General features: G+C 50.3%; 1 protein-coding gene across 1 annotated transcript; it reads right to left on the reverse strand.

Moving 5' to 3' along the window:
* Positions 1 to 8,111: 8,111 nt before the first annotated feature.
* SLC18A3 (solute carrier family 18 member A3) lies at positions 8,112 to 9,686 on the reverse strand. Its single transcript, XM_081552398.1, has one exon. It carries the CDS (start codon positions 9,684 to 9,686, stop codon positions 8,112 to 8,114), a length of 1,575 nt encoding a protein of 524 aa, XP_081408524.1.
* Positions 9,687 to 15,189: the final 5,503 nt, after the last annotated feature.

A 15,189-nucleotide genomic window follows, 5' to 3' on the forward strand; every position in this document is an offset into this window, starting at 1 on the left:
CTTGGTGACTTCTGATTTTGGAAGCAGAGGTGTGGACCTGGCGACCAAGAAGCAGAGAGGCATCAACACAACAGCCACCTAGACCTGCCATAGGACCCTTCACCTCCCACAGCCTGACACCCTGCCCCTGTTCTGACCAGTAGTGTTCCCAGGGTCAGTCCCCCTGACCACAGCATCCTCTCTGCAGCTCCAAATAGGAGAGGGTGGGACCTAAAGTGAGTCTCTGGCTGGCCCCCGCTCCATAAGACTGTTGTCATCCAGCCTCAACCTACCAGCCCAGAGCAGCATGGAAGGGAGCAGGGCTGGGCTTACTGACTCCAAATGCACAAGGGGTTATTGGCAGAGCCCTTGCGTTGTTTCTGCCTGTGCTTTGCAGGTTAAAGTCTCTCTTTCCCACTAGACTGCGAGCTTCTCCAGGGTAAGACTACACCTGTCATGTTCAGTGCTTCACCTCTGGGCCCTAGCCCTGTGCCTGGCATGAAGTAAAATCAGTGTTGGGTGGCTGAATGCAAGGAATGAACATGCCCATGAATGAATACAAGGTCCTATAAGTCTCTGGGCTCCAGGAGGCACTATAGGCCGATTGGAGACTGGCCTGTGGCCAAGGCAGGGAGGACCCTGCTGGATGGGTTATGACAGGCAGTCTGAAGTCTGCTGGCTCCCAGTGTAGGTGGCATGAGAATGCTGTGGGAGATGGTACAGGGAAGCTGGGCAGCCCAGGCCCTAGGGGCCATCTGACTAGGCCTAGGAAGAGGTGGATTGATTCTGATGGTGCAGTAGAAGTGAGCCAGGCCAAGAGAGGCAAAAGCTAGTTTTTAAGGCTAGTGGGGCCCAACATCTGCCCTCAGGGCCCAACCTCTGCCACTAAGCATAAGCTTGAATAAGCATAAGCTCCTACCCATGGTTTCCACTCATCCATCCCCTATTATCTCCTAAGAGCCTAAATCTAAGGCTTAGCCCATTCTACCTTCAGGCAGGCAAGGTAGGGGAGGGGGTGTTGGGTGCAAGGCACAGTTAACTCAAAGACAGAGCAACCAGCAAGATAGATAATTCTAGCCCAGGGGTGGAGGAGCCAGGGGTTGCCTGGCAGCACTGGGCAGAGAATGTAGAGTCCTTGTGGGTCCCATGCCACAACACTTGGGACTAGGAGGTCCTTAGACCGGTGAGCGCCCTGAAGCATAAGCCTGTGGCTACCCACTGCAAAGCAGAAGCAGCAACATTCAAGGGAGAGTCAACCCTATTGCCATGGGAGTTTTGAGAGGACGAGCAGGGCAAGGTCAAATTGGTAAGGGCCCTATAGACAGTGAAGCCAATGCCTCTTCTTGCAGCAAAAGCATACTGTCTTAATATGTGTCTTTGTCTTTGGATAATATTGCTAAAGTTAATTTGTAATGAGCTCTCAGGTAGTTGGCCTAAAGAAGAGTAAGTGCTTGCAAATCAAACAGTTTTGAATATAAGAAAAATTAAACGAATTTCAGGTTCATATGAACTGAGAAATATTCAATATTAAATTAGTACCTAGTATTCATGTTTCAGTTAGTTGAGACATAGACATGTCTTAAGAGTCATCAATATTATAATCAGTATAATATCTTCATTGTGCCTAGATTTAATATAAGCTAAATAAGATATTATTATATCTGTTACAAATTTGTCAGCAAGAAAAATAACTCAATGTGAAGAAACTTTTAAGACAAGATAATGTAAATTAGATAAGAGCTTTTGATAAACTCCCTTAAGAATAATTATGCTTTAGGAATGTCTATCTATTTTAGTCTCTCCAGATACTCAACAACTTGAAATTCTAGGGTTGTGCTAAATTAAGTGATGGAAGTTTATTGAACAGCTAGTTCACTCCCAAATAAAATAAGACACTAAAACATTAATTACTGAATACTGACTTCCTCTTACAGAGAAACTAAAGATGTTTGGACTAATAATGAACATGTTTGGTGCCATCCTGAGATTGTCTCTATAAGAAAGTAAATATTTTCAGAAATTATAACTGGTATTTATGTTCACCAACCTATAGAATGCTAATATAAAGGACAGTTCATGGTTGCTTAAGGAAAATAGAATGTGAGTTTTCAGTAAGAAGGCAGGAGAAATGGAATTGCATTTCATTAAGGGAAAAGGAATTAGGTCTGATTTACAGGTTTGGGATGAGCAAATTAAATGACGGTTACACAAAATTAGGAAGGTTTGTGGCAAGTAGACCCAGAGAAAATTCAGGGCTGACTCTTCCCTGAATTTTGTGTATGGAACAATTTTCTTAAGATGTTGAACTGCCTTTAATAACAGATTTTAAGTTTCTTTACCTCTTAAGTGATCTGTTGTATCTGCCTTTGAAGTCTTCTATTGTTATTTTGGCTAAGTGAGTAATTATTGTTTCTCAAGTGACCTATGATCCCATTTGACTGAGTGTTCTAAACTCTTTTGATATTTATTGACCAAACTTCCTAAATCAAATTCTAATGAGGTCTTTTTGACCTCTCTAACTTTGGGATGCTTCAAAGGGCCCCTGAAACAACCCAAAGAGAGATACTAAACTAACTTCGTTCATTTGGTATGTCAAATTACATGGGAAACGTTGTCAAATGACTAATAATTCTTAGGTTATGTTGTATGGTAAATGTTACTAATAAAAATATTCTAAAAATTATATAGCTTTCCTAAAATCTGATATGTTCTGGTAAAATGTTATCAGTCATAATTCTAGTTATTATCTTAAAGTGTTGTATGTCAGAGCAATAACCAAGTTTCTGTGTCAATTGTATTGTAATCAGATTTTAAATGTGCCTTCTTAAGTCTTCTGTCATTATTGACAGTTATGATTTCATTCTGGTGCCTTTGCAAAATGTTTCCTCTTCAAAAAGAGTAACAGAAGGAACTTTGGAATAAATACAAGTTTCTGACTTTCAGACTATAATGCTGAACTAGGTAAGAAACTGAAAAATCCTAAAGAGAAACCTGATAGCTTCACAAACTGTTAACAAAAATTAGTTACATAAGAATAGGTGAACTGTTGAATATGGCTATGATTTTTACAGTTTCTGTCTGAAAAATTACAAATTGGAATCTATATTTTCCAGGTGTAAGGAAAAATCTTCCCCTCAAACTAATTAGAACTTAGAGTAATTTGGTAAATTATACTTTTGTAAGCAGAATTGAAACATTTATCTTTTTTCTCTATCTGCTCCCTCCAGAGATTGTAAACTCTTATGTTTCCAGCAACTTTATCAGATAAATTAGGAAAGCTACCTCACCAACAGGTACAGAAATCTCAAGGTATTTGGGGGACCTTGCTAAGGAAGAAGTTCACCTAGATCTGTAATGTGAAACATGTGATAAGTCCTTGCCATGACTTTCCTAGACTTGAGAGTTTTTTTTTTTTAAAGTTCATTCTGAGACTCCTTATAAAAGTTTCATCAATGTAAAAACTTTTGATCAATTATAGTTATATAAATATCAGGCCAAGTTGTTTTGAGATCAGACTTATTTTGCAACAAATTAGTCTTAATTTAAATATATGTGGTAGAAATGAGGGTAATTTTAGAGCTAAAAAGATTATATTTCAATGAATATTAAATCCCAGTTTTTTTAATGGAAGTCTATATTTACTGACTCACATCCCACATAGTCCCTTGCCTTTATGCCATACTAATGTAAGGTTTAATTGAATTATTAAAAAAAGACTCTAAGTTTTGTTTCTGAAGCTTATCTCAGTAATCTTTGGATGAAGATCAGATGCTCCATGATATGATCTTGGGGATTATATAAACTGGAGATTTTATTTTATATATACATATATATATATATATATGTATATATATTACATATTATATATATACTGGACAAGACATACTTTAAAATACCTTCTCCAGCCTGGATGAATGTAGTTTTTATCAGGAACTCTTTAAGTAGCTCATGCACGGTGAATCTGAAGGTAAATTGACCCTTGGATTACTTCCCACTTCCAAAGGCCCCTACATCAGACTGGTCTATAGAGAGGGCTGCTGACCTCAAACTCACCTTAAAACGATGTTCAAATGTTCATATACTTATACCAGGATGAGAAGAAGACAGCATCAAAAGTAGACAGCCTACCCAAGATGCAGGACCTGATTTGTATGATCATTTATAATGTTTTCTTGACTTCTTGGACATTTGCATATGGACCAAATGTTTTCTATCATGGATACAATCCTATGCTAGTTTTTAAAAAAATCAGTCCAATTGTTGGGTTGGGGCCAATTATCTGTGTCTAGTACTTTTAGATTACCTAGGTGGATTTCTCCACTCCAAAGCTCAAATTGGATCAGCCTTAAAATTTTTATTTTAGAGAAAGAAAGTTCAGTCCTGTTCAGGCTACTCTTGATATTACTAGGTGGGATCCTCTCACCTAGTTGATTAATAATACGTGCTCTGATACTGGCCATAAATATGAAGTTTCCTCTAAGTTACTCAAGATCAGTCAGAAAAACAAGCACAAATTCAGCCAAGGAATAAAACCTACCACAATTATGGGATGGATTTATGTGGTTAACACCAGGCTGTGGTCATTTAAGATTTAAGGTTCCCCTTTATCTTGGGAATAATTAAATTATACTAAGGATAACCAGCCTAGTAACTAGAAAATCAGGTTAAGAGCCTTATGGATAGTGCCAATATATAACATCCCTGAAAGATAAAGATTGGAATAGAATAGACTAAGTTAAATTTTAGACCTGAGGATATACTGGACTGCACCTAATGGAAGTTCTTGGTTTAATTCTTACTTATGACTTTAATAATATTGCTAGCTATGTTATTTGTACTTTGCCTGTATTACAAGATTATTGTTTCTTGCATTACCAAATGTGTGACTGAACCTCCAATAAAAATAATGATGACTAGGTGATTTGAAGCAGTTGATCAAATATATAGTTCTATATGCAATCAATGGTTGTAATAACATAACTCTAGATATGGGAAAATATAACAAGAGGGAATTTTTCCTTGACCATAACAGATTCAGTAAGACAGGTTGGTCCAGAGCCCTTTGATTACTGTTGATAAACCTAGACAAGTAGCTGCACATTAAGTGGCTTATAAAAGAAATCTTCACCAGACTCAGGAATGAGCCTTCCTAGCACTGTGGGACAAAATGGTCTTGAAAGGTCTCCCAAAGTATTGTTGAACTTATAACCATGAGGGGGCCCTGTTAACTTCAAACCGGCACTTGCCATAGGCACTTGCCATCTACCTCCACAAGGATTAAATCAAGTGCTGCTGCAGCTGCTGACCTTCAACACCCCCTGAAAGGAGTTCAGGGTGAAGAACAGAAATGGGGTGGGGAGACTGGCACCACAGGTCTTCAGATAAAATATTTTCAGGAGATGATTTTATGGGTCTGCTACAATCCTTCATGGTGAAGACTGATCCTGGTGATTGGCAGGAAGCTTCACCAGACTAGCAGAAACCCTCTGGAAAAATATGTGCTTGATTGCTTGTATTCTCCCTTCACCAAAATCACGTATATACCGACCTTCCCCACCGCCTCTTTGGAACAGTGTCTCATAGCTTTCTGAGGTGCTATCTTACGGACTGCAGCCTTCATTTTACCTCAAATAAAACTTAACTTGCAACTCTCACTTGCACAACATTTTAAATTCGACATCATCCTCTAGCCCCCTGTCCTCCTGTCCCCACCCTGAGTGGGGGAACACCAGAGCCAGGGAATCCCGCACCCTCCTGGCTTTCCCCGACGGCGGCTGCCGTGGGAGACTGGGGGAACTCCGCAGGTTCTGGGGGTCTCTCCCCCCGGCACAGTCCCTGGACCGAGCCTGCCTCCAATCCTAAGCTCAGCTCCCCGCTCCCGCTCCGCGCTCCCGCTCCCCGCTCTCTGCTCCAGGAGCCCAGCCCTACTCACCTGCTCTCCTCCTGCTCTCCTCCTCTCTGCCGCCGCCTCACCGCACCCAGCAGGACTAGGGGCTAGAATGTGAGCCGGAAGGGATTCCGGGGCGCGTCAGCCGTGCGGGGGTGGGGGCTGCCGCCTGGGTCCTTGGTAGAGCCTCCGACGTCGCCGGGTCCCCAGGCCTCGCGACTGGCTGCGAGCTAGCCGGACGCGTCAGTCCCCTCCCCTCTTTCATCCTGTTCCTCCTCCCTCTCCTTTCTCCCTGATCCTCCCTGCCCCAGCCCCACCCCTACCTCCCTCCCTCTCCATCTTCCGTCCTCCCCCCTTCTCCTGCCTTCCGGGATCCCACCTCCCCGACCCCAATCCCGTGCTCTGACGGCTTCCCGGATAGAGCTTTCAGAAAGGCACCAGAATCCAGGCCCCAGAAGAGGGGTCAAAACACGTCTCCGCCGGTGCCCATCGCCCTCAGCTTAGCCTTGTCCAGTCCCTGCACTCCCCCATCCCTTTTATCCTAGCAGTGGCTGGCTGACTCTGCAGAACTCTGGGGAGGGTTGAGTCTGGTTAAATCTGTGCCCTCCCCACCGTCTAGGGCTGGTTCAAACCGTATTACAACTCCTTTTAGAATATAATAATGATAATAACATTAGTAGTACTACTAATAAATCTCTTTGTCCATCACTGCAGGTCCTGCTTTTCTATTCCCACTTATCCCGGCTGGTACTATAAGGAATATGCGGGATACATACCTGGGGATGCTTAGAGACAGGTAGTCAGAGGCAGACTTTTCTCCTAGACAAAGCATGCCCCCTCCCCTATTGATCTTTACACCGCAGGCACACACAGACAGACCCACAAAGACAGACCCTGCTCAAATACACACAGAGCTGGACACGCAGACTCAGAACAGACGTGCACACACCAGCAGTGCAGACCCCCACAGACGTTGTCTAACACACAGGCATACCCCCAACGCGGCAGCCTCTCCATGGCGGAATCCGGGGACTCTGGCCTTCAGCAGGCGGCGGGGCTGGGAGTGCTGCACAAATGCTAGTCTGAGACTCTGGGGACCCACACTCAAGGTGGGGAGACTTCTTTGACAGCCCAGGCTGCTTGCTTCTTCTACTCAGGGCCAGGGAGGGTGGAGGTTGGTATCAGCTCACACACATTCGCATCCTCTCCAGTCCAGACTCAAGTCTGCACAGCCAGGACCAGTTGACACATCGACAACTGTTCCCCGCATTCCTCGTAGGATGGAGTCTAGCTCTCTAGGGAACACACACACACACACACACACACACACACACACACACACACACACACCCCACACGCGCAGTTTCCAGATATCGAGCCCTTAAAGACACGGCCGGTTTTTCTTCTGCTGCCCGTTAACAGTTCGGACCCATTCCCTCTTGGAGCCTGGACGGGACAGGCTGCCAGGCTCGAAGGGAAGCCCAGCTTGGGCGCCTTAGTGTAGAACTCTGTGGCTGATTCAGGGTGTGTCCTTAAGGGGCGGGACCAGCGCACCCTGAGGGAGCGGCTCCTCTGGCTCCCCGGGGCGGCGCCCTGGAGCGCAGCTCTGGGCTTGGGTGGGGGAGGGGCTGCTGCGGGCTGAGGGCGGCGTGTGCACCAGAGTGTTCGTGCGTGAGAGCCCTTGCTGGGTTTGCTTCTTCCGTATCTCCTTTTCCGGGTTGCAAAAGAGCCATGGGCTTCCTGCGTGCCGGCTGGACTGAGACCGGGATTGGGGCTAGAGACACAGCTCACCCTCCCGTTCTTCCCTGGTCCCTTGCCCGGCCGCCCACCCCCATCAGTAAAGAGACTCGGCCTGGCACAGATATAGTTTATTGAATCGGCCCGGAGGCACCGCGGTGCAGCGGGCCCAGTTGGCACTGGGAGGAATGCAAGGAAGGACAGGCAGAGGCGCGGCTCTATATCGGGGAGCCCCGAGGTGGCGGCCAGCGCGCCTCTTCATCTTTTCCCGAAGCACGTCAGTTTTCACGTGCCTAGGTGCTCCACGCCCGGTTGGAGGAAAGGAAAGAGGACACAGAAAGGATTCTAGAGAGGGGACTCGGGCCGGGGAAATAAAGACAGCGGAAGGGCTGGGTACTCGCTGGAGGTGGCAAGCCCTGAACCTGAGCTGCCACAGAGGAGCCCCCTTGACCCACGGGTGGGGGTGGGTTGGGGAGTAGGTGGGTGGCCAAGAGGAGGCGCAGGGCCGCTAGCTGCGGGTGTAGTAGTCGTAGTCGTCCTCCTCGCAGGCGTCGAATGGGCCGGGCGGGCTGCGAGGTGCGCCGTCCCGGTCGGACATGGGGCGCTCCCGCAGGCGCACAGCGTCATACAGACCCTGCGGTGGCTCATCCAGCAGCACGTCCCGCTCCGAGCGGGAGCGCTTCAGGAGGCCCACGTTGCGCAGCAGCAGCAGGACGGGCGCATAGAGCAGGTTGGCCAGGCCCATGCCAAGGCTAAGCTGTGCAAAGCCAAGCGAGTGCACGATGTGGCCCGCAACGATGGGCCCAAGCGCATAGGCCACGCAATAGGAGATGTCGGCAATGGCGTAGACGCTGCCATAGACCGAGACGTGGCGCACGTCCACAAGAAAGGCGAGCGTGGGCAGCAGCGCGGTGTCCACCAGCGCAATGCCGAAGCACAGGCCGCAGAGCGAGATGACTAGCGGTGCGAAGGAGCGGCAGGCAGGCACCAAGCACGAGCTGGCGCCAATCACCGCCAGCCCAAAGGCGCCATACAGCCACTGCAGGTGGGGGTAGCGCGCCGCCAGCCGCACGGTGAGGTAGACGCCTAGCACGTGCGGCACGAAGGCCGGCAGCCAGGCTATGCCTGCCTCCCACTCGGATGCTGCCATCGTACGTTCCATCCACGTGGCGATGGTGGGCTCCAGAAAGGCGAGGGGGATGTTGCAGGTGGTGAGCGCGCCTGCCACCACTGCGATGTAGGGGTCCAGCATGAGGCGGTGGATGGGCGTACCCACTGGCAGGTTGGCCCGCGCCCGCGCCGCGGCAGAGAAGGGCTTGGCCACCACCAGCAGCAATAGGGCGTCGAAGAGCGAAACGGCGGCGAGCACCAGAAAGGGCGCAGACTTTCCGGCGAACTCGTGCAGGAACCCTCCGAAGGGCGGCGCCACTAGGCTTCCGAAACTGATGAAGGCCAGCGCTAAGCCCAGGGCGCGGCTGCGCTCTGGCTCCTCAGGATACTTGTCTGCAATCATGGCAATGCCAGATGTATCCGCGAAAGCCGAGCCAAGACCCTGCAGGCTGCGTGCGGCGAAGAGCGTCGCGTAGTCCTCCGCGAAGGCAAACATCACCGTAGAGGCGAACAGTACGCCCAGGCCCAGAAGCAGTGGCAAGTCATAGCTCATGCGGTCGATGAAGGTCCCACTCAGGGGGTTCACCAGCAGCTGCAGGATGGCCTTGGAGGCAAACAGCACCCCAATCTTCACGTCCTCGTTGTCCCTGGGGTGTTGGGGCTTCACAATAGACTTGGCCGGCATAGCAGCCGTCGGGGACTCTGAGGTGTTGACCGTGACGGCACTGGCATTGGTCGGAGTGGGCGGCGTTGGGCTGGAGGTCGGGGTGGGCTTCTCGCTGGCCGCGTGCACGTAGTAGGGCACGATGGGCACGATGACCATATACAACATGTTGTCCAGGAACAGTGCCACGCACACGATGACCAGCACCAAACGCCGCTGCCGCCGGGGATCTTGCAGCGCCGCGCCCACCGCCTCCGACAGCTTGCTGGCTGCCGCCGGGGCCTGACCCGCTGGGGCCTTTGATTCCATCACCCCCACCCCGCCGCTCTTCCGAGGACGCTGCCGCCGGGGTCGGGCGCCGGCGCCCTGCAGTGCAGAGACGAAGGCGCGGAACTTCGGGGGATCCTGCGCGCCAGAAAAGGCAAGGACCCTACACGGCGAGGCGCCGCCGCTGTCCGGAACCGAGCCCCGAACCCGCCGCCGCTGGGCTCAGGGTTAGTCAGGAAAGGAGGGCTGGCCCAGGGGCCGGGGCCGGAGAATGAGCGCGCTGTGCCTCGCGCGCCCCGGGAGCCGCCCCCGCAGCGCTGAGAGGCCGCCAGTGCCGGCCGAGGGGCATACTGCTGCCGCCAGCCCGCCGGTTTGCTCGCCCCGCCGCTCTCCCCTCCCCTCGCGTCGGCTCTTGCCTCCTCCTCCGCTGCCTACTTTTTTTTTTTCCTTTACACTCGGGGCTGTGACGCGGCGAGTCTCGGCCCCCGAGTGGTGCCCGGGCCACTTGCGTCGCTCATGCTAATGCGGCGTCGGCGGGGCGGGGGCGGGGGGCGGGGGGCGGGGCGCTGCCCGGAGGGGGTTCCCTCCCCAGATGCGCCAAGGCTGGAAGCCCCAGGAAGGGGTCTCAGTGTGGAAAGAGTCCTGGCCAAGCCCCTGAGGATGGGTGCGCCGCGCGACAAGCGGGCTCTCGGCCCCAGCAGTTCTAGGACTCGTGGGGTCCGCGACCCGTCTTCTCCTCGCGGAAAGGGGAACACAGCTACCGCTTCCCCCCGGGCCGGGGGGAGAGGGGGGAGCTAGGGGCTCCAGATCTCCGCCTCAGTCTGCATCTCGGCGCACAGCGGGTAAGGAGTCCCCGAGGTGAGCCGCGGCTGCATCCATCTGTTCTCTCAGCTGGACTGTGGGGCGGGAACTGGAGGGGCGCCGACGACAGATTCCCCCAACCATTTCTCTGGCTCCGCCCCCCCGGCCCCTTCCAAGCCGGGGAAGGGAGGCTCAGAGATTGCTGGACCGGGTTCAGACAGACCGGCCCTTCGGGAGAATGCTACAGCAAAGAATTCCTGACTATGAACATTTGGGAACGGAAGGGAGACGTCGCCTCGTCCCCACCCAAGGTCCTCAATATCAGCTCTGCCCCGCCCACCCTCCCGCTTTCCTCACCACCCTCTCCTCACCAGTGCTCCCCCTTTCCGTTTTAACTGTCTGGGTCCCCCAGCTCCGCCTCTTCTCCCTTCCCTCCTCCGCACGCCCTCCTCGTTCTAACTCCTCCCAGGATGTCCCTGCACTACACCAAGGCCTCCCTCCGCTCCAGCGAGATCCCGCCCCCTTTCCAACCCCACCCCCACCTCCAATCTCTAGAGCTACCTCCAAGTCCCGGGTGGGCTCAGGAAGTGATGTAGCGATGGTCTACCCTTGGAACTGTAAGAGACCCTGCATGGGCGCCGCAACCACTTTCCAGGCAGGAATCATCAGTTTTGCTCTCAGCAGAGGCTCAAGCGGGGAGCTAATCTTAAGGGGGCCACACCCACTGAGAAACCCAGTTCTCAGCACACAAGGTGAGCAGCCCTGGCAGTGCTCTGGGCCTAGTGCGTCCCCAGTGTTGACCGTAGATGGCACATCGAGTCCATGTTCTGGTCTGCGGACTGCCCGGGAGAGAGGTTTTGAGGCAGTGGAAGCAGGGAGATTTGTGCTGTTGAGATTACAGTTTGTCTCTTTCTTCCAGAATCAGAGAGAATTCTTCCCATCCTTCTGGCCTCAAAAACAAACTACAATTAGGTTCAGCTTCTTCCCTAACGGTGCTCCCCACCCCAAGGAGGCATTAGTTTGCAGTGGAAAGAACTTGAGGCAGAGGCCTGAGATGGCTCTTGGCTCTGCCACATACTAGTTAGGGTGTCTAGAGGGAAAGGCGGAAACCACTTCCCCTCTTCGCCCCTCAGTTTCTTTATCTGTAAAATGAATGATAGTTCCTACTGCTTAGGATGCTTGGAACATAGTAATGTAAGTGCTTGCTGTGGTTACTATTATCATCTGTAAAATGTGTTGTTTTATCTTCATTTTACAGATGTAGGTCTTGTGAAGAGCAGATAAAAGTTTCAGGGGGTATCCTCAGCTTCCTAGCTAGTCCCTCTGGTTGAGTTGTCCTGGCTGGTGGGAGGCCCAGAAGGCACTGGAATATTGACTTCTCTTCCTGAGACAGCTATGGAGAGAGGTGATGGAGACCAGCACACCAGAGTGAGAGGCGGCAGCCTTGCCACCTGTCACCCAATCTCTTCATTCACCCCAGGGAAGGAGAAGAAATTCTTCCACTTAAGGAGCTGCTGACACCGGCTCTGAAGTGGCCAAACTGTCCTCGGTCTGAGGGAGGGAAAAAGTTCCAGTATGGGTACAGGCCTGCCTCTGGATGATCTTGGGCAAGTCACAGCCTCTCTCTGGGCCCCAGCCTTGGTCTCTGTTAAGTAAGGGGTTTGGGGACTCCTAACTTGCCACAGCCTTCAGGGTCAAATGGGTGCTATAGAAGGGCTCTGTTGGATGATATAATTATTTTAAATTTTATTTGAAGGCCATTAGTCAATACACACCCTCTCCAGCTCATTGCAGTCTCTCTTCAGCTGGCTTCACAAATATATGTCACCTGCCTCGTGCTCTCTGGTCATTTGAGTCTGAGGTCTCTAGTTCTTTCTGACTCTCCCATTATGAGGCTTTTAAAGGGACAGTCTTCCAACCTACTGAGCAATTATTGTTTATATTGTTTGCTTTATGTGATTTGAAAAAGGGAGCTTGAAATTTAAGGCAGAAGTTTTCTGTTTCATGGCTAAAGAACAGTGAAATCTTAGAGAAGGGAGACTTTCCCAGGGCTTTCAAGATGCAGATCTCTTCTGGACCATAGAATTCATGACTATTCCTGAGCATGAAGGCAAGGTATCTCTGGGCTCATGCGTAATTCTCCAGTCCTCCTTTCCTCTAAGGCAGGAAACAGGCTCATTTATTAAGTGCATCTCTGTGCCAGAGGTGTTGTATATGTTATTTTATTTAATTCTTACTCAACCCTGATTCAGTGTAGGTGCTATTCTGGACGTTGGGCTTGGAGAAGCTGGATCACTTGCCTGAGATTCCAGCAGCAGAGCCTGGATTTAAACTTAGGCCATGGGACCAGTCTTTTGATCCTCATGCTGCTTCCAAAGTGCCTCTGCTGCTCTTTGTACAAGGTGAACACACTCTCCCTGGCAATGCCAAAGAGAGGGGTAGATGAAGATCCATGGAAGGAAGAGGGAAGATCCTTAAGGAAACTCCAGGGACACTAAACTCCCTCACCCGACTTCCAGCTTAGAAGGAATCCCCACCCATGTATCAGCATCCCCAAGGACTAGGATGGAGGAGTTAGCAGGGAGACCAAGACACCTTGCCTCAGCAAAAGGCTGAGGTTTGGCAGGAAGGGAACCATCTCCATTCTGGCTCTGGGCTGCAGGGAGCTGTCCAGGGTGCTGGCGCTGTCTTTCCAATTTGCCAACCAGCCTCCCACAATGGCCCCAGCTCTCCATCTTCCTGCACCTGTGGCTGCTTCTTCACTAGAATTCTTGGTAAATTCCTTCCCAGAGACTCCTCTATCTGAGCATAATTTACAGTCAAAAAGGAACTTCCCATCCAGTCTTGTAGGAGAAAATGGAAGCATTTTTTTTTCCTCTTTTTTCTCAACCAGATATAGTAACTGTTGCTACAGAGTACATATCCAGTACTTGATATGTAAGTGTAATGAGTAAAGGAAGGAACTTACTTATAAGATACATAAGTGTGTTTATATAGTGCTAGGCACTGTTTTAAGCATTTTACAAACATTAATTCATTTAACCTTTTTTTTATCAACCTTCATAATAACTTTTTACAGGTAGGGACACCAAGGTATAGAAATTCATTCACAGTCAGAAAGCTCAGAAATTGTGAAGATAGAATTCAAATGCAGGCTAGTGTCAGCATCCATCTCTCAGCAACCATGCTGTCCTGCTCCAGGATGAATGAAGATTATGAGATGGCCTGATTGAAAGTATCTAGCTCAATGTGTGACACTTAGTGGGAGCTTAATTATTGTTGCCTTGTATGGATTGGTGACTTCTGACTGACAATCTTTCTTCTCATTTTATCCATTGTTTATAGTTGTGACCTCATTCTGCTAGGAAAAAGAGTCCTTTCCACTCTATACTAAAGCCATAGTGGAGCTTGTTGGGGATTTGGTGGGTCCTGGAATGTGGCAGCTTGGGGAGAGAGTGAAAGGAAAGCCATCATGCACCTGTGCCCAGGTGATGTCTGGTGTGTGTGTGTGTGTGTGTGTGTGTGTGTGTGTTTGGGGCAGGGGAGTCCTGAGGGAATGATGTGTGGAAGGTGTTGCTTTGGAGGCAGGCATCAATCCATCCTGGACTCTTTTCTGAGAAGGTCATGGACCAAGTCACTTCCAGGGCCTTGCCATTTGTTGCTTCATGGAGACGTCTGTTCCCAGAGATGTGAAACGGCCATGTTTCTGTGGAGAAGCAGGTTGATAGTGGTGGTGGCAGTGCATGGGCGGGGCATCTGCTCCTGATTTATTATTTCTTTGTCTCCCAGAAAGCACTTAAGTGCCGGCTTAGTTCCAGTGATGCTCATGAGCTCTCTGGATTCCAGTGCTGGGAGTGGGGGTGCAGTTTACCCTGCCCTCGCTATCCCCTCCCTTGTGTGCTTCCTCAGGAGGGCCTCAGGGCCTCAGCATCACTTAATTAATTTAGGCTTCCCTAGCCACATATTTTCAGATTCAAAGGAACAGAGCGGCCCTGTCAGCCTTTCCCGGAAGCCTGTGAGTCTGGTGGCTGGAAGCCAGAAGGACTACGTGCCTGCCTGCCTGCCCTTGGCCGCCCATCCTTAGGGGCCAGACCTGCCTTGTGCACAGCCTAGCTAGGCTCCAATGGGAGAAGAAAGGGGCCGTAGCTCCTGCACTGTGCGTGGGACTCGTAACTCCTCTGCACAGCTCCCAGAGAAGGGCTGCCCCGGCCTGCTTTCCTGTAAATCACTGAGTGGAAGCAAAGCCTCAAAATCCCCTTTGTCTCTGCCCCTTCCACTCACTTCTCACCCCAATCCGATGAGTTTCTCAGGTTCATCTCCCTCCTCCATCAAGACCACCCCTTCTCCTGGCCCAGACACCACATTTCTCCTGCACTGGGGCAGTCAGATACCTTCTAACTTGTCCCTTCCCTCTTAACGTGGCCTACCCACTCCTGCATGGATGCCAAACTTCTTTTCTCTGTAAAGTTTCTGCCACATTCTCAGGGACCAACAGACCTTGCAGGGGTCCCTGCTGCCCAGGACTTTGGGCCAGCTTCTTCTCCCAGCCTCGTGACTTTCCACCACATTCTCCCAACCCCCTGTTCTTCCTGTCTCCCCTAATGTCCATAGGAGCTCCCACCTCTGCATTTTGAACTAGAAGTTCTCTTGGTCCATGCCCAGCTTTGCCTCTCCTTTGTTTTTATACTTCCCTGATTCCTGAATTAATGTGAATAACCTCTTTTTTCCTCTCACCACGAATCCT

Source organism: Giraffa tippelskirchi, chromosome 2 (genome assembly GCF_054371585.1).
Source record: "Giraffa tippelskirchi isolate mGirTip1 chromosome 2, T2T-mGirTip1v1.2.pri, whole genome shotgun sequence".
In the NCBI taxonomy this organism is placed as follows: Eukaryota; Metazoa; Chordata; class Mammalia; order Artiodactyla; family Giraffidae; genus Giraffa; species Giraffa tippelskirchi.

Excerpts from the sequence above, each read along its gene's own strand:
- SLC18A3 (XM_081552398.1), bottom strand. The coding sequence starts at position 9,686 with ATGGAATCAAAGGCCCCAGCGGGTCAGGCCCCGGCGGCAGCCAGCAAG.